General features: G+C 57.6%; 8 protein-coding genes across 8 annotated transcripts; 3 read left to right on the forward strand and 5 right to left on the reverse strand.

Moving 5' to 3' along the window:
• Positions 1–125: 125 nt before the first annotated feature.
• Positions 126–1,346, forward strand: ASHR2 (Histone-lysine N-methyltransferase ASHR2; the record flags this gene model as incomplete). Its single annotated transcript, XM_037322442.1, has 1 exon — positions 126–1,346. The coding sequence occupies one exon, from the start codon at positions 126–128 to the stop codon at positions 1,344–1,346; it is 1,221 nt and encodes a 406-aa protein (XP_037179005.1).
• A 106-nt stretch (positions 1,347–1,452) lies between these two features.
• On the reverse strand, positions 1,453–3,123 carry ACHE-1 (Acetylcholinesterase; the record flags this gene model as incomplete). The annotated part of the gene is made up of 1 exon (XM_037322443.1): positions 1,453–3,123. The coding sequence occupies one exon, from the start codon at positions 3,121–3,123 to the stop codon at positions 1,453–1,455; it is 1,671 nt and encodes a 556-aa protein (XP_037179295.1).
• Positions 3,124–4,198: 1,075 nt separating this feature from the next.
• On the reverse strand, positions 4,199–5,153 carry CGCA056_v007195 (uncharacterized protein; the record flags this gene model as incomplete). Its single annotated transcript, XM_037322444.1, has 3 exons — positions 4,199–4,342; positions 4,407–4,609; positions 4,724–5,153. The coding sequence occupies 3 exons, from the start codon at positions 5,151–5,153 to the stop codon at positions 4,199–4,201; spliced, it is 777 nt and encodes a 258-aa protein (XP_037179004.1).
• A 542-nt stretch (positions 5,154–5,695) lies between these two features.
• Positions 5,696–6,801, reverse strand: CGCA056_v007196 (uncharacterized protein; the record flags this gene model as incomplete). Its single annotated transcript, XM_037322445.1, has 5 exons — positions 5,696–5,726; positions 5,777–5,949; positions 6,000–6,034; positions 6,073–6,167; positions 6,218–6,801. 5 exons carry the CDS (start codon positions 6,799–6,801, stop codon positions 5,696–5,698), a joined length of 918 nt encoding a protein of 305 aa, XP_037179296.1.
• A 1,083-nt stretch (positions 6,802–7,884) lies between these two features.
• CGCA056_v007197 (Carbonic anhydrase) lies at positions 7,885–8,730 on the reverse strand (the record flags this gene model as incomplete). The annotated part of the gene is made up of 1 exon (XM_037322446.1): positions 7,885–8,730. One exon carries the CDS (start codon positions 8,728–8,730, stop codon positions 7,885–7,887), a length of 846 nt encoding a protein of 281 aa, XP_037179297.1.
• A 2,398-nt stretch (positions 8,731–11,128) lies between these two features.
• Positions 11,129–12,189, forward strand: CGCA056_v007198 (uncharacterized protein; the record flags this gene model as incomplete). Its single annotated transcript, XM_037322447.1, has 2 exons — positions 11,129–11,465; positions 11,570–12,189. 2 exons carry the CDS (start codon positions 11,129–11,131, stop codon positions 12,187–12,189), a joined length of 957 nt encoding a protein of 318 aa, XP_037179293.1.
• Positions 12,190–12,988: 799 nt separating this feature from the next.
• Positions 12,989–14,037, forward strand: crp-15 (40S ribosomal protein S7; the record flags this gene model as incomplete). The annotated part of the gene is made up of 3 exons (XM_037322448.1): positions 12,989–13,147; positions 13,531–13,613; positions 13,671–14,037. 3 exons carry the CDS (start codon positions 12,989–12,991, stop codon positions 14,035–14,037), a joined length of 609 nt encoding a protein of 202 aa, XP_037179294.1.
• Positions 14,038–14,390: 353 nt separating this feature from the next.
• On the reverse strand, positions 14,391–16,126 carry Dctn4 (Dynactin subunit 4; the record flags this gene model as incomplete). Its single annotated transcript, XM_037322449.1, has 2 exons — positions 14,391–15,780; positions 15,840–16,126. 2 exons carry the CDS (start codon positions 16,124–16,126, stop codon positions 14,391–14,393), a joined length of 1,677 nt encoding a protein of 558 aa, XP_037178930.1.
• Positions 16,127–17,104: the final 978 nt, after the last annotated feature.

Raw genomic sequence — 17,104 nt, forward strand, 5'->3', positions numbered from 1 at the left:
GTCATGGGACGCGCGCGCTGACCTTTCGCCGTCCTTCCTCGTCGTCGTCCTTCGTCGTCGTCCCTCATTATCGTCAAGTTCCAAACATTCAGTGATATCAGACTAGTACCTTCGTTCCACACACGATGGCAGCCCACATGTGGCCCAAGGCTCTCGACTTCAAGGCCCACATCCTCAAGGCCTTCATCTTGGTCGAGGATCTCGTGGGCTGGCACCCCTTCGGCCCCGATGGCGTCGCAACACCAGACCTCTTCCCGTCCATCTGCCCGATCGAGGCTCCCGGGCTCGCCATGAAACACACACCGCAGCAGGTCGTTTGGTCGCACAAGCCGGTCTGCAAAAGCTACGTCGCCGACCCGGCCTCCAAGTACTGCGTCTACACCGACACGCAGTACGGCCCCAACGGCATCAGCATCATCGCCAAGCAGCGCGTCATGGACGCCAGCATCCTCGAGTGCGTCGCCAACAACCGCACCATCCTCCCCAAAAACACCCAAACACACTTCTCGCGATCGACCAGCCCCCAGCCGTACGAGGTCGTCGACATCGAGGGCAAGGGCAAGGGCCTCGTCGCCACGCGCCCCATCGCCGCGCACGAGGTCATCCTCACCGACGAGGCCACCCTCATCATGGACAAGAACATCCAGCGCTGGATGACGCAGCCCGACGGCTACACGCTGCTCAACGCCAGCATGGCGCAGCTCCCGTCCCCCGCCGTCATCGCCGACCTCCACCGCCTGCCGACCGCCAGGGGCAACCTCGTCTTCGACACCCTCAACGCGAACAGCTTGACCATCAAGCTGCGTATGCCCAACATGGCCGTCCTCCCGCGCATCGCGCGCATCAACCACGACTGCCGCCCCAACGCGTACATGCGCCTGCCCACCGACGGGCTGTCCGGCACCGTCGTCGCGGGCGAGCAGGGTATTGCGCAGGGCGAGGAGATCACCATCAGCTACTTGCCGGTCGAGTTAGCAAGAGAGCGCCGCCGGCGGAACCTGAAGAAGGACTGGGGGTTTGAATGCGGGTGTAAGCTGTGCACCGCGCCGGAGGAGGTGGTGGCGGCGTCGGATGTGAATAGGAAGAGGCTGCACGAGCTGGAGACGAAGTCGCAGTATGCTTCGTATGATAACAAGACAGAGGAGGCGATTCAGCTTACCGAGGAGAGTCTGGAGGTGCTCCGTGAGGAGGACTTGATGATCACGGCGAATTGGCGGTATATGTGGCTGTCGATGTTGTACGAGAAGCTGGGCCGGGAGGATGAGAAGCAAAAGTATGAGAAGTTGGCGGATGAGTGGAAGGAGAAGTGGCTGGGTGATGATGTCGATTGGGAGATCCGAGCATAAAGATGTCGCATCATCCTGAATTTCGTCGGGATGTGTAGGAATTGTTCATTATTCGATTCTGTACCAGGGCTCCTTTCGTACCCAATAATATCTACAGTGAATTAATCTACTTGTTCAACCGGGGAGCCCTCTCCGGCTCTCTCCAGTAAAGACACGCCTCCCTGCGAATGACATCCTCCTCGACCCTCGTGCCGTTGTTCGGCTCAACAACAAGCTGCAGCGCCGGCTCCGACTCCAGACCGTACCCGGTGGGCTTGTAGCTGGGCCACTCCGGACTACCAGGGTACCTGTACGTGTTCGGGTCGCCCGACAGCACGAAGCTGGACAGGTAGCCGTGGTAGACGTGGCTGATCTCGGGGTACTGCACGACGGGCTCGTCCCAGGTGTACTTCGTATCCGCCGTGTGCGGGATGCCGCGCCACGCGGGCCACGAGTTGTTCGTGTTGAAGCGCAGCTTCCAGGTCGGCACGTCGGCGAGCGACGCGCGGTACGCCGTCTCCTGGCCGGGGCAGATGTACGCGTAGTCGCTCCACGCGGCAGACAGGCGGTTGTACTGCGTGCTGTTGGGCGAGTTGGCGAAGGGCGAGTCGGGGTGGGTGGCCGGGTCCGGGTAGAGCTCCTGCAGCAGCGCGAGGTCGGTCTCGTTGAGCGCGGGGGACGTGTTGTGCATGTAGTCGACGAACTCCTCGTTCGTCTCCTTGTCGCCGGCCATGTAGTACTTTGCCTCGTCGTTGACGTTGGAGGTGATGGTCGGGACGTGGAAGAAGGTGCCGTCGTAGCCGGACTGGGAGCCGAACTTCTCGAGGAGGGGTCCGCCCTGCGTCGGCTGGAAGGGCCAGGTGAGCGCCGGGTCGTAGTCGTTGTACAGCTGGGTGCTGATGTTGCGGATGGCGTCGATGTCGGCGGCGCGCAGGCAGGACAGGGCAGCGGCGTTGTCGGCGCCGTCCGTCGGGCAGCCGAGGTAGGCCATGTAGGTCTCGAACTGCTTGACGTAGAGGGGATAGGTGGCGTTGGGGAACGCGCGGGCGGTGACGGAGCCGGACTGGTGGATGGCGCGGGCGAAGAGCGGCTTGCCGGCGTCGGCGTTGTAGTTGTGGAAGTAGTGGATGCCGACGGAGTGCCCTCCGGCGGAGCGGCCGCCGATGGTGACAGCCTCGGGGTCGCCGCCAAAGGCGGAGATGTGCTTCTGCACGAACTGCAGGAAGAGGCGCTGGTCGAGCACGCCGAGGTTCAGCAGGCCCTCCTCCTCGAAGAGAGCCGACGGCAGGAAGCCGAGGGAGTTGAGGCGGTAGTGGAAGTTGACGACGGTGATGGGCTCCTTGGAGGAGGCGGCGAAGGCGGCGCCGTCGAAGGACTTGTAGCTGCCGGCCACGAAGGCGCCGCCGTGTATCCAGACGAGGACGGGGGTCTTCTGGTCCAACGGGACACCGCGGGTGCGGAAGACGTTGAAGTTGAGGCAGGCCTCGTCCTGGGTGCTCACGTCGATGGAGGTCGGGTCCTGGACACACGTCTTGCCGAAGGCGGTGGCCTGCTTGGTGCCGTTGAAGGCGGCGGGCCAGGAGACGGGCTTGAAGCGGCCCTCGGGCCCGGCGGGCTGCGTCGCGTAGTCCATGCCGAGCCAGGCGTCGACGGGCGCGGGGAGCGCGCGGCCGCTGAAGGTCGAGTTGACGACGGTGCCGGCGAAGGTGCCGTAGTCCTTGAGGGTGACCGGGTTGTAGGCGGCGGCCGGGGACAGGACGACCTGCGACGCCGCGAGGAGCGACGAGGAGAACTTCATGATGACTGACTGCGTCGACCCCTCGTCTCCGTGATGTTGTCTCGGTTGTACTTCTTCACCGTGGATGAAGGAGGTGAAGAGGGAGGAACACAGCAGCACCGATGCGCAGCACCGGATGCCGCCGACCTTTAAGAGCATTTTTTCGGTCTTTCGTTTCCTCTTCCGCGTTGCGCCGCTTCGTGTTTCCCCTCTCGTTGACGACAATTTCCCGACGACCCGCTCACACGACGACCCCGTCTGTCGCTGGGATGGTCTTGATGGAGGCAACGTTGACGGTGTAACCCATTGACCACTGACGTTGGAGAATTGAGAAGAGTTGGAGAAGCCCGGATCCCTGACTCAAGCATCAAGGCACACCCGGGCAGCGGAGAGCTCGCTGCGAGCACGCTAGATCCGTGGAGATCGATGTCATTGCTTAAGCGAAGAAGGGTCTCTCTCCGATATCGTCGGCGTTCACTTTTGGGGCCCGGGGTGCCAAGAATCAAGATGGGGATTATGGATGACTTGACGCTGTGCAGCCAGTGAGGTGAGCGGTGTTGATAAGAAGCAGCGCAAATGACTAAATCTCCAAACACAATGCTTCAACTGCTCACCGAGAGAGAGAAAGAGAGCCCCGCAAAGAGAGGCCTTTTTGGGGATCGGCAAGGGTAGCATGTACCCCAACCTCCCCTTTTGCCAGCCGGTCGGCTCTTTTTTCTCAGGAACGTCGTGGATTTTGGCATTGGCAAGTGGAGTTTTGGGGGCAGGCAGTGCGCTTGATGATTGATGAGAACAGGGTCGAATAAGGTGTGATAAACACGCTTTGATAGCGACCGCCAACATCCGTCATCCGAGGTCATCTTCCGCGATCCGATATCTATCCTCTATCTTCTTTTTGCTTTTGTCTTTCATGTTCATTCGTGATATCGTCATTGGTGTCTCCCCGTCCGCCACGTCTTGCGGAGTAACCCGAACATTTCTGAGCAGCCCGACGGCGCAGATCGGGTTCATCCCATCCCCGAAGACCGTGCACCAAGTGATTCCCAAAGTGTTCGCTTCTGGTGATGATGAGAGGAAGGCTTGTCTCATGCTCGCCTCAACCAGCCATCTCCTCGTCCTCATCGTCGTCTCCAAGTCCCGCCTCCAGGAACGATGCGCGGTTCTGCTCGACTGCCTGCACGAACTCCTCCTTGCGGAATGCATCGGGCCACCCAAACTCATGGTACAAGCCCTTGACCAGCTGGAGCAGTGTTAGAGTCATGTTTTCGAAGATGGTGTTTTCGGTGCTCAATTGCAAAACTTACATGTCCCTCCTCAGTGTGCTCCTCCACAACCCGCGCATCCCACTTGCCCGACCGTGGCGCCGGGACGACGTCCAAGTTGCCCACCTGCGCGTAGACGTTGTCAAAGTAAGTCTCAATCGGGACGGCCTCGACAGCCTTCCAAGGCTCTCCCTCTGGCGCATCCTCGTCGCCCTCGAACTCGGTGCCGTAGGGATAGATGCATCCTGTGTAAATTTGTTAGTAAACTCATGAGGTCTATTCAGACGTAGCCCCTCAGAATAAAAAGGAAGTCCGTCAAAATCAACACGTAAAAAGAAAAGAAAAAGAATGAAACCAACCCTCATCCGTATCAACCAGCCACCAAATCCCCTCGTCCGCATGCGTCAACGAGACCATGCCCGCCGGCACGGGCCCGTCAAACGGCGCGAACCCCAGATCCAGCATCGCCGTCGTCGCAAAGTCCTCCCCGCTCGCCGAGCCGAACCAGCGCCCGTCCCGCAGGTACCGCAGCGGAAACGTCTCCGTGTACACCTCGACGGGGTCCGCCGTCTCGTTCTCGCGCAGGTACGGCATGTGCCGCAGCAGGTCGATCGCCGTCTCCGAGCGGCCCATCGCCCGCAGCGCGTCGACGCGCAGCTCGGCGTCGCTCCAGCCGGTCCCCGAGGGCGGCAGCTGCACCACCGAGGCGTCCATGTAGCCCATCCGCACGAGCAGCTCGTAGTGCCGCGTGAGGCAGTTTACGACGGTATCGCGGTTGTAGCCTGACATTTTTTCCCCTTCTTGTTCGTATTTTAAAAGATGAGAAAAATATGTCCTGTGAGTTCTGGCTGAGGGGTGGGAATGCTGTATGGGGATCTTGTTGGTGAGGTGAAGATTTTTGAGTGAGCGGTCCCTCTCCCCTCGCCCCGGTGTGGGGCGCGTCGTGGAGGCGGGTTACTGGTTCCTGAAGCGACTGCAACAAAGACGATGAAGACGACATCAACTTTGATATCGCGGTTCCGGTGTGTATTTAAACTTTGTGATATGTCGGAATGATCAGAAATCATACCGACTTTTTTACCCATGCTAATTGAGTGCTTTACATCAATGCAAACCGTCGTAATAATATTTCTAGTCATTTTGTTTCACTTGTTAATGCCAAATATAACGTTCAGCAACGTTTTGACCTTTTTCGACCAATGTGGTAGAAAACTACACAACTTCTAAAAACATCATACGGCGTCTTTTGAAGTCATCTATGGGGGTGAAGTTTGATTTGGAAAAATCTGGAATCTCCGGGGAGTTGGGGGTGTGTTTGGTTGATAACGTGCTTACTTCTCATCATCAAGCACCAGCAGGTTCCTGTACACAGCATTAGAAGACCGGGAATTTCAAAATGAAGAGGAACTTACCATGAGACATTCCATCCGTGCCGTCCTCCTAAGCTCTTACACATCCCTCGACTGGCCAAATTATTCGGCGCAACATCTGCAGAACACCATCCGTCCGGGCCATACTCGAACGTGCTCCTCTTGAACAACTTGGCGGCAAGAGCCTTTGCATAACCTCTCTTACGATAAGGCTCCTACATAATATTAATAACGTGTTCTTCTAGGTCATTAACCAGTAACCCACTTCGCAGTGAAGACTCGACAGAGAAGCATCAGTCCCTAGAGCCAAAGTCTTAGTATCACTCGCTCAAGCATACAAGTCAACTCATTGAACCTGCCCAAGAACGACCACGCAATAGGCGTCCCATCCTCCAACTTTAACACCAAACTCGGAAACGTCAACAGCGTCTTCCTATCAAAAGGTTAGCACCCAACCCCCTCTCCATCCCCTTCAAAACTTACACCTGCCGCGGAATACTCGTCCTCGAAATAACAATCTCACAATCCCTCTCATTCGCCCTTTCCCATCGCGCCCCCTCCGTCAACTCAACCTCCACCTCCCGCACATCCTCCACCCGGAACAGCCACTTCTCATACTCATACTCCTGCCGCGCCTCGATCCTCACCCCGCGGCGCACCATCGACTCCTTCACCGCCGTCGCCAGCGTGCCCACCAGGCACCGCCCCGGGTACCCCCTGTGCTCGGGCTGCTCGCGCGCCACGGCCTTCACGGCATCGACCACCGCGCCGATCTGCGCCTCGCACACCTCGCGGTCCTCGGCGGAAACGGAGGAGTCTTCGAGGGTGGAGTACATGAAGAGCGAGGTCTCTATGCCGCTCCCGAAGTCGAGATACGCGGCTGCAAAGTTCCGCGGGGAGTCGGATACGGGGGCGTCTGCGGCAAGGATGATGCGCGCGGTGGGCCGTTGGCCGCCGGGGAAGCGTGTGAACTGCAGGCGCCGGAGGATGGGGAGCGAGTTTGGGAGGTGGGATTCGAGGAGGGGGATGAGGCCGTCCGGGACGGAGGTGTGTATCGCGGCGGCCATCTCTGATATTCTGAGGTTCAGAGGGAGGAAGTGTGAAATTTCGATGTTTTCGTGAAGCTGGCTGTCGAGGGAATTGCGTGCTGAGGTTGATATGCGTCACGTAGCGGGTGGTTATCGGCGTTAGGGAATATCCGCTTGGTGCGCTATCACATCAGATGATTGGTGTGGCTCGATGAGGAAGTTGCCAATGGAGACTTGAGAGTGACTCACCCATCACCCTCATCGAGAGTGTCTCTTGCGCTGAAGATTGATGGGATGAGTCAACTTAGACATTGCTATTTTGACGTTCATTAATGGCTGATTTGATGATCGCAGTGATCGATGATATTTAATGTGTTACTCATGACTACATCTAAATCGTATGTGAAAATATCAACACTGTTGATATTCCGAGCGTTAGGCCAATGGATCAGTATGAACTGAAAACAATGCACATGCCGAAACCCTGAGATGTGGAAAGACTGGCTGCATATATGTTCTTCAAGTTTTTCACATCACTTTTGGCCGAGTCGATCCTCATACCCGTCGGTCAATTGCGCAGTATTTCAATGACTTTCAATGAACCATGAAGATGGACATTTTATTCATGTAGTAGATACTTGCTTTTTTATAATTCTGCATCAGTTTGCTCCATTTCCAGAACAACGTGCCAACAATATTTACCCTCACCCGTACACCAAGCCCGCCCGCGCCCCCAAAAAGCTGTGCTCCTGCACCAAGAAAACTCAATTCCCTCAACTCCGATGCCAACCGCCGGTGACAGCTTGATAACGATCTACTCTCCCGCCCACGGAGATGCACGGTAGCGGGGTGCGCCCTTTTGACGTTGGACGTTGTAGGCTAAGCCCCGATGGACCGTGTGGGGGGCTGCCGCCAAATGTCTCGGTCCAAAAAATCTCCTCCCAACCCCATTCCGGATCTGCACCGGGTGGCCGCTCAACAAGAAAAAATTTACCCCCATGTCGCGATGGCGGTCGGTGAGCCCCTGTGCCGTGAGGTAGTGACTCACCGGCTCACCTCGCGCTTCCCCAACTCCCAAGAACCCCGCACCAGTAACCCAAGCACGCAAGTCGCGATCACGACTTACGCGTCGGGGAGGTGGTAGATCTTCTGGATGTCGTGGAGCATGGACTCGTGGTCAATCTTCAGGTCCTTGAGCAGACCGTCGTTGAAGCCAAAGACCCAGCCGTGGACGATGGGGAACTTGTTCTTGGCGTAGGACTGCTGGATGGCAGCAGTCTTGATGACGTTGCGGCACTGCTCGATAACGTTGAGCTCGACCAGGCGGTCGTAGCGGGCCTCCTCGTCCTTGATGGCGTCCAGCTCGGCCTCGTGGAAGCGGTAGACGTCGCGGATGTTCCTAAGCCAGGGGTTGAGGAGGCCCAGATCCTTGGGGGTCATGGCGGCCTTGACGCCGCCGCAGCCGTAGTGGCCGCAGACGACAATGTGCTTGACCTGCAGGTGGCGGACGGCGTAGTTGATGACGCTCATGACGTTGAGGTCGATGTTGTTGACGAGGTTGGCGATGTTGCGGTGGACGAAGGCCTCACCCGGGCCGAGGCCGGTGATCTGCTCGGCAGGGATGCGCGAGTCGCTGCATCCGATCCAGAGGTACTCGGGAGTCTGGCCGGCGGAGAGGGTGACGAAGAAGTTGGGGTCTTCCTTCTTCTTCTGCTCGGCCCAGGCCTTGTTGTGCTCAAAGACGCGGTCGTGCGTCTGCTTTAGGTACTTTTCAATGTCGTTTTCGGCCATCTTGTCGAAGTCGGGCTGCTCAGGGATGGGCTTGGTGACCTTGGAGAAGCTGGCGTGCTGCTGCTGGAGGTGATGAGGTCTGAGGGCGGCGATGTTGGGGAAGAGTCTTGGGGGGAGACGACGGCCGAGTCGCGCAGAGGATAGAAGAGAGCGCGGGACGGGGCTGGATTTAAACATTAGAGGAAAGGGAAGAGGCAGAAGCAAGGGGGGAGGAGGGAGGAAATAAGAAGGGAGAGGAAAGGGAAGAAGGATGACGGGAGGACGGAGGAAGCGGAGGTGATTCGGGAGGAGGAGCTACAGGCGAGGCGGCTACAGGTCCGGAGGTTTGGCGCGATTGGCTGCTGGATCTGGATCTGACCGTAAAGGAGGAGGAGCCAGAGAAGCCAAGATTGAAGAAATGTCGCAGCAAGCACGCCTTTCCTTTCCAATTGCTTCTTGGCTGCGGGCTGCCGTTGCTGCTTCGTCTTCGTCTTCGGAAGATTTGTTGGGAAGGTCCGACGATCGCGCTAGAGACGTCACTGCGCAGAACGGTGCCAAGACGGTGCGTAAACGGTGCGGCGCTCCTTTTTTGTTCTGTCGATAGTCCGGCGCTCCGGCGGGGGAGATGGGAGGTTGGGCGATCAGGTACGGAGTGTTGAATTGACTTGGGGGGAAATGATGAGGTTGGGACAGTGCAGATTCGCAGTCAGTGTCACTAACTAAATTATCACGGGAAGGGTTCGAGGGAAGATAATGGAGCTAGAAACGGAGACTAGGTGCGGCAAACGGGAGCTTGGCGAAACAGACGAACAAAGCTTCATCTGTTTGAAGAAACCTGGGCGGCTAATTATACACATCGCATATAATATCTCGCTCACAAAAAAAGAATGATCGATCTGGAATGGATCTCAGAAAAGCAGCAAGGTACAGGCATGAGTCAACAACGGCTTAAAAGCGCTCACAGCCCAAACGGCCAAGCAGGACAGCGATGAACCCCGCCGGTACCCGTCTGCAACTCTGGAAAGCCCACGAAGCCCTCTCAAGCCATGAAAAAAAAAGCCATAAAAGTTTCAATAGCGCCGCCGGCCCCCCGTTTCAATGTGCGCGGCCAATTTCTTGGCTGACAGCTTACGGAAACGCGGCCCTGCGACTGCATCTCGCTGCCGACGATCTTGGCCAAGACGGCACATACTGATTTCCAGCCTGGGTTAGGCGTCATCTCACCGACAGATACCCGAGGGGTGATTTGACATGTGCAGAATTTCATGGATGGATGGATGGCAGGAAAAAATGGAGGCACGTTGCACCGGAGCCTTGCTGAATCTGGGGGTTGAGTCAATTCGAAATCCGTTGATTCGTCTCCATGCTCTTCTCTCAACATCCAGCCCCGGCCTGCCCCCCTGTTCCTTTTTCTTCCTGCACTGTGTCGCGCCTCCGAACCGGTCACCGCGCCGTTCTTGCGCCGTGGAAGGCCGGCTCAGGCTCCACATATTCTCGGAGCCCCGGCGTCACTGGACCAAGCACCCCCGGCTAGCTATCTCGTCTGTCTTGCCCCCCTCTCTTCCGTCCAGTCCCGTCTTGACCCCCGCCCTTTGACTCTTAGTACCTCTCATCTGTACCATGGATTCGCTCACATAAGAGTGTCTCATCAAAGTGCCGAACCTTGCAGCTGATGCTCCTACGTCCCTTGAACTCAACGGGGTTCCCGGGGACGCGAGCTCGACCTTGGGAGAAGAGGTCCCAGCGAAATTCCGCCATGACCCCCATCGGCACAGTGCCCCCATCCTCCTCCTCGACAAGTCGCATCGACTTGCAGACGACCTTAGCTTGGACCCCAACGGTCCCCGAATTCCTCTTGTCATTCAACAGAGACACATCCGCACACCAGTTCAGGCAGTAAGGCCACTCTGCGCTCACTAGTCTGATGCCTTTTCTTCCGAAGGAAACATGCCAAACTGGGTGAAACCGGAGAGGGGAAACCCCTGCGTGTCAGTGAGCGGCCCCCGCGTGTTCTAGCTTTGCTTTTGTTCGGCTGACAGAGCAGAACCATGGACGGTTCGTCTCTTTGGTCTAGCAGAGAGAAAGCTACTTTGCCTTGGAGCCTTTTTGATCTCGATGGAGAGAATCCTTCATTGCTAGCTGCTTGCTAGTAGCTGTCAAAATCGAAATAGCAGCACTAGGTTGATGGATTGATAGCCGTTAGTCTATTCAAGAAACGCGGGGTAAAGAAGACATCTGCAGTCAGGACAACTTGGAACATCATGAATCGCAACCAGCTGCGTCGTCTGGTGCTTCAACGTAGGAGGCAACACGTGAGAGTTTCAAGAAGGCAAGATTAAGGTGTCCCGTGAGCAGCAAGTCACGCAGGTTAAGCCTTCAGTTCGTCCAATTTTGCATGCCCAGTGCTGATTTCCTGATACTTAACAGCACCCATTTCCTTGTCCCCCCCACGTAGAAAGCTCGGGAGTCCCTTTTGTGAACCTCTTTTCGTTTTCCTCTTCTTCGTTTCGTCCCGGGTTGCCACTAGCTGGCAGTAAATACCGTCTCATTATTCATATCTAATCTTTTTATCTTTTCGTCTTTGCTTCGGTCAACCATGGTCACCTGGGGTGCACCATCACGAGGAGGCCTGGCCCTCCTGGCCGCCTCCCTAGCCCTCACCCAAGCAGCCATCTTCCCCCGGCAGAGCAGCGAGGCCCCGCGCGCCTGGGTCACCGTCGAAGCCGATGGCGCCACCAAGACCATCACACCCACCGTCAACGACGGCAAGACCACCTCCGTGTTCCCGGGGAACACCGCCCTCCCGACCGCCGAGGCACAGGGCGGCGGCGCCTTCGTCCTCTGCAACTCCGCCGCCGGCTCAGGAGGCCTCGCGCAGCCGTTCTGCGCGCCGGCCGAGGACAATCAGGTGGAGGGCGGCAAGACGTACTTTGGTGAGCAACAACAGCTGCAGCTCCAACACCAGCTCCAGCAGCAGCAGCCCTGTCCCCCTATGCATCGACTGCAACTCGTGGGACGGCCGCTAATCGTGTACCAGTCACCTGGGACGCCTCCCTCTTCCCCTCCACCAACACCGTCGTCCAGGTCCAGGGCGACTACGGCGTGACGAGCACCATCAAGGAGCCCGGGCACGGCTTCTCTTCGCTCGAGATCCCGGCGGCGGCGGGCTTCTTCGAGTGGGCCGTGCTGGGCTACGACATGCCCGCCGGCGAGGCGATGGACGTGCAGCTGTTCCTGGCGATCCCGGCGGCCAACGGCAGCATCGTCGCGCGCAACGCGGGGCCCAAGGTGCGCGTCATCAGCAACAACCGGACCTCAATTAACGACCCGGTGCGCCGCAAGGTCAACGTGCTGGGGATTGTGCTGCCCATCGTGTTCGGCGTGCTGTCGCTCTGCGGGATTGGCTGGTTCGTGTGGTGGTATGGCAGGCGGAAGGGCATGTTCGCGTCGCGCAGCCAGGGGTACGGTATTGGGAAGAGCCGCGGGCAGAGGACGGACGGGTTGAGGCTTGCGGATGGCACTTTCACGTCGGCGAACCGCGGCGGGGTGGAGATGATGCCGCCACCGAGGCCGCCTCCGCCGAGCACCGGTAATGCCTTCCGCGATGAGTTGAACAGACAGGAGCGGAATAATGAGGCACGCAGCGATATGATGTGAGGGGTGGGCCAGATTCCTGGGTCACTTGGTATGAGTAACGGCTTGTAACAACATTACGCTCGTTTAAAAGGGAGGTATTGCGTGTTTATTAAGATGGTAGACGAAACGGGCAAGTTCCGGGTATTAATGGATCTAATTCAAATAGAATATCCAAATCAAAAGCTCAGGGTGTGAGCCATGCCGCATATATAGAAGACTTGGTAAAATAGCAGTGACATACACCATATGATTGATGATGTTGATTTGAACCAGACTTGAGCGCATGAACTGGGCATCACTTGATGCGAGTTGGCTTCAAGGCAAAGAGATGGTGATGAGCCAAGCGAGGTCAATGAGAACATTGACCAGGTAACCTCTAATCTAAGCATCGCAGCCACTGGCGAAAATTCAAGAATGTAAAATAGACCAAACTCGAATATGGTTATCCGACATGGCCAACACAAATCTCAAGAAGGATGGGAGCACTTCATCAACGGTTTTCATGTTGTTCTCTGACAGCTGGAGGAGCTCTGATGGTGGATCCCATCCCGAAACGGAAAGGTGGTGAAGGCAGAGAGCGGTGCCATAAGGACCACGCCATTGGCTGCACTGAACCCAAAAATTAGGCGAGGGAAAAACGCACTGACCAGCACCACAGGGCTTCCAAACCCCAATCGCCGCCGGCAGCGCTCGTTCGGTGTGGTAGCGAACATTTTGGACATCTCGAGATTCTTTTTCCCATTTCGACCTCTGTCCCGCTCGAGCAATCCCGTCAACTAACCCGACCACCACGTCCAACCAGCCCCAACCAACCGCCAAAATGAGCGCCGCGTTGAACAAGATCGCCCCCAACAGCCCCTCGCGGGCCAACCCCTCCGAGCTCGAGCAGAGCATCGCCCAGGCTCTGTACGACCTCGAGAGCAACACCGCCGACCTCAAGGTCGCCCTCCGCCCTCTGCAGTTCGTCTCTGCCCGCGAGGTGAGAAATACCTGAAGAATCCGCCAGAAAGGACTCGCACAGAAATCTCGAAATCGACAATCCTGTTCCTGCCGCCACGGAATGCCCAGCCAGCCAGTCGACCGACGAGAGAGAACCCATGGATATGTTACTCGCGCACCGTCGTTCCCCCAGTTCCACCGATTGAGAGACATCGAGGAGAACATGGAAGGAATTGGAGCGAGAATATTTCCTGCGACGGTTGAACATCTCGGGTCTGGTCGAACTCTGCGCTGAAATTGCTGCAGCCGTGGCGGCAAAAGATTTGAACGCTGAAAAGACTCATAATCTCAGGAACAGGACGGGAAGCGGTCCAAGGCATTCGTCCTGGAGCTCGCATGCTGACTTGTGATCTTTGGTAATAGATCGAGGTCGGCCACGGCAAGAAGGCTGTCGCCATCTTTGTCCCCGTTCCTTCCCTGCAGGGCTTCCACCGCGTCCAGCAGCGGTAAGTTCCACTTCACCACTCTACTCTTCCCAAACTCGCGATGCTAATACCCCTCAGCCTCACCCGTGAGCTCGAGAAGAAGTTCTCCGACCGCCACGTCCTGATCCTGGCCTCCCGCCGCATCCTCCCCCGCCCCAAGCGCTCTGCCCGCTCCCGCAACACCCAGACCCAGAAGCGCCCCCGCTCCCGCACCCTCACCGCCGTCCACGACGCCATCCTCACCGACCTCGTCTACCCCGTCGAGATCGTCGGCAAGCGCCTCCGCACCAAGGAGGACGGCTCCAAGGTCCTCAAGGTCATCCTCGACGAGAAGGAGCGCGGCGGCGTCGACTACCGCCTCGACACCTACTCCGAGGTCTACCGCAAGCTCACCGGCCGCGGCGTCACCTTCGAGTTCCCCCAGAGCGGTGCCTCTGACTTCTAAGCTACTCGTCCTCGTAAAGATGGCTGGGTTTCTTAGGGGAGAACTCCCTTCAAAAGTGTTTATTTGGGTCGGTCAATGATGGATGGGGCATTTGGCATTTTAAGGTCTGCTGCAATGAAGAGCATGGCAATGACTGGTTGGTCAAAAGGGTCTGGCGTCTAAAGGATGTAGCTTGGCGGATTCACTCAATGACCGCCCCCAAAAATGCATATACCACACACTTGACCGCTCCCTTCCGTACTGTTCCTCTTGCCAGTGACCATGAAGTGACGTAACATTGTATATCTCATCGGCAACTATACCGCTAGCTCATGGAGTGTAAGGTCAAAGTTGGGGTATCATTCATTAGACATCTACTCCTGGCTGATGCGTCCAACTCCCAAGACGCACCAGTATGCTAGCTCCCTCTTTTCTCTAGCCTCCTTGTCCTTACCCTGCGCCGTGCCAACATCCCCCTGACCTTCCGTTTCCCACTCGAGGCGCACAAACATGGGTATCTCCAACACATCCTCGTCCCCAAGGAGCGCATCCTCAGCAGCCTTGCCGCTGGATTCTAGCCTGAGCGAAGCCGGGACGACTTCCAGCACGATGCTGACCCAGTTGCGGCCGCGGTCGTAAATCTTGCCGACCTCGGCCTGCTGCAGCGCGCCCTCCTCGCCTCTCCGGCGCTCCTTTTCGGTGTCATCCTTGAGTGCGTCGTCCCACATGTCCGTGTTGGCATCAATCTCAAACTGAGGACAGAACACCGTCACGGTGCTCGCGAACCGGCCCGGCGTGCTGGAGGGCGTGGCCAAGGATACCTTGACCGTCTCGAAGATGGGGTTCTTGAAGGTCAAGAGGTACTGCACCGGCTTCAGCGGGGCGAGCCAGAGCTCCTGGGGTATCGGCGGCCGGGCCGTGGAGGGGATATTCTGTGACTCCGAGGCGAGCGGCCGGATTGTGATGGTCGGGATGTAGCTGCCCGCGACGAGGCGAATGCGGAAGCGGGTGTTGGAGATTTTCGCTTCCGGCTTGCTGATGATGTGCCTGCAGATGGGGCATCGCTTCGACCGCTTGGTTCTCAGCAGGTTGGGGATGGGCCTCAGCTCGTCTCTAAAGCGCACAGAGTCCTGCTGGTGGGCGTTCTGGGCAATGGTAGCTGTGTCGTCGAGGACGGTTTGGCGAAGCTTTTCAATAGCCGCCGACTCGTCCAGGTCCGTCTCCTTCAGCCCCTCGTCTGTGCTGACTGCTTCACGCATGATCTGCACCTTGCCCCGCGCCTGTTTGTGGCCATAGTTGTTTCCCGTGTACAGACTCATGATACGCGACAGAGATCCGGGAGAGGAGAGCCCAAGGTCCCCGAGAGAAGAAAGCCCGCCTGCAGAAGGGTTGGAGTTTGCAAGTTGGTTCTGGTAAAACGACTTGAGTTGCGCAAACTGCAGCTCCGTGTCCATGTCCTTTGCATCCAGCGAGTAGTCTGCCCCGCTCTCCTTCTTCCTCTCCTTGTGCTCCTTGGGCGTCAACTTGGGCTTGCCGCCGTTCTGCAGCTTCGCCAGTTGCCCGTGGATGCCATTGGGCCTGTCAAACTTGATGCCAATCTCGGTCGAGCTCCAGTTGCAGTATGAGCAGTTTAGGACGTATGGGCCACCCTGCGGGGCAGAGGCGTCGGCGGTGAGGAGACTGCTGGCTTCGGACCGCTCCTCGAGACTCGTAACCGCGAGGGGACCGATGCAGACGGGACATTGGAAACAGCTTCGAGTGCACCTGCGGGGAAACTATCAGCAAGATCGTCCCAAGCGGTGTCGCAGCACTGACGCGCTCACCTGTTGCCCTCGCTTTTTAGGTTACTGCTAGGCACCTCAAACAGGCAGTTGGGACAGTAGTAGGTGACAATCTCCTCGTTGACGCAGCGAGGACACCTGATCTGGTGGCAGTCCTCGCAGTACATCAAGTGCTCCAGGGGAAAGATGCCGAAGTTGGCGCGCGGGGCGCGGGGGTCGAAGGTGCGCTCATCGTCCTCTGGGCTGCCGGGCGTCGAGGAGCCGTCTTCGCTTGCCCGCGTCTCGGAACAGGGGCACCGGATGTAGGTGTATGGGGTTAAGGGCGCCATTATTGCTCCGACATAGTGGTTGGCGGAGTCGATTCCGGGAGCTGGAGATGTGGTTCGGGGCCGACTGACTTGTGCTGGTCGAGAGGCGTTTGAGATTCTGCACAGAGCTGCTATCCTGGACGCGAAAGCGATGCCGTCCGATTGATTCAACACGGCGCCGAATCAATCCCACCTCAATTTTGGTGGGCAGCTCTTGCCAGGTGCCGCGCTCCTCTTGCACCTGGCAAAAGATGACGAAGGGCTTACCTTGATCCCGGCCCGATCGTTATCTCGTTATCTCGATAAAGAAGATAAGACGAGACGATTAGATAAGCGGGGTGAACGGTTCGCAGTGGAGCTTGAACTCTCGTACCCTCCATTTCGGCCGGACGAACGACTTACACGAACTTTCACGGCCTTCCACTGACTACTCATTGACCTGGGATGTCGATGGCCACCTTAGCCCTTCATCCATCGCCTGTTGACACGCGCTACCGCTCGAACACTTTGCCCATTCCATTGGAGACGATGGTCGTACGAACGGACACTCGCTTCTCGCGTGGGCGTGGTGTCAAACCCTCAAGATTACCGACCGTCTCTTGTCACTACATCGCCGGCCGCTTCGCCAAGGATGCCCCGAATCAGCCGTCACAGGTGCCACCCATCGCCTTTTCATTTGGTCTCCCACGAGAGACTTGACTCCTTCAGGCGGATCTACAAGTTCGAATCCATCTCGATCAGATCGAACGTCTCGGTGTCGCCGGGGATGAGGTGAATGGCCACCAGCACCGAGGACAACGAGACTCGAGTCCGCCTTCCAAATGCTCAACCTTCTTCGCTCTGCCGGCCGCCACGCCCCCGGCCAAGCTTGCCTCTTGTACCTTATCTCGTCCAAGTCTCGTCTAAGGCTTCCTTTTGCCGTTCAATGGGTTCCACCTGGCTGGAAATTCTCCTTCAGCTTCGACGTTTTCGTTGCAGCAACAGCGCCGCGCTAGCGGC

Source organism: Colletotrichum aenigma, assembly GCF_013390185.1.
Source record: "Colletotrichum aenigma strain Cg56 chromosome Unknown KSG_Cg56_contig04, whole genome shotgun sequence".
Classification (NCBI taxonomy): Eukaryota; Fungi; Ascomycota; class Sordariomycetes; order Glomerellales; family Glomerellaceae; genus Colletotrichum; species Colletotrichum aenigma.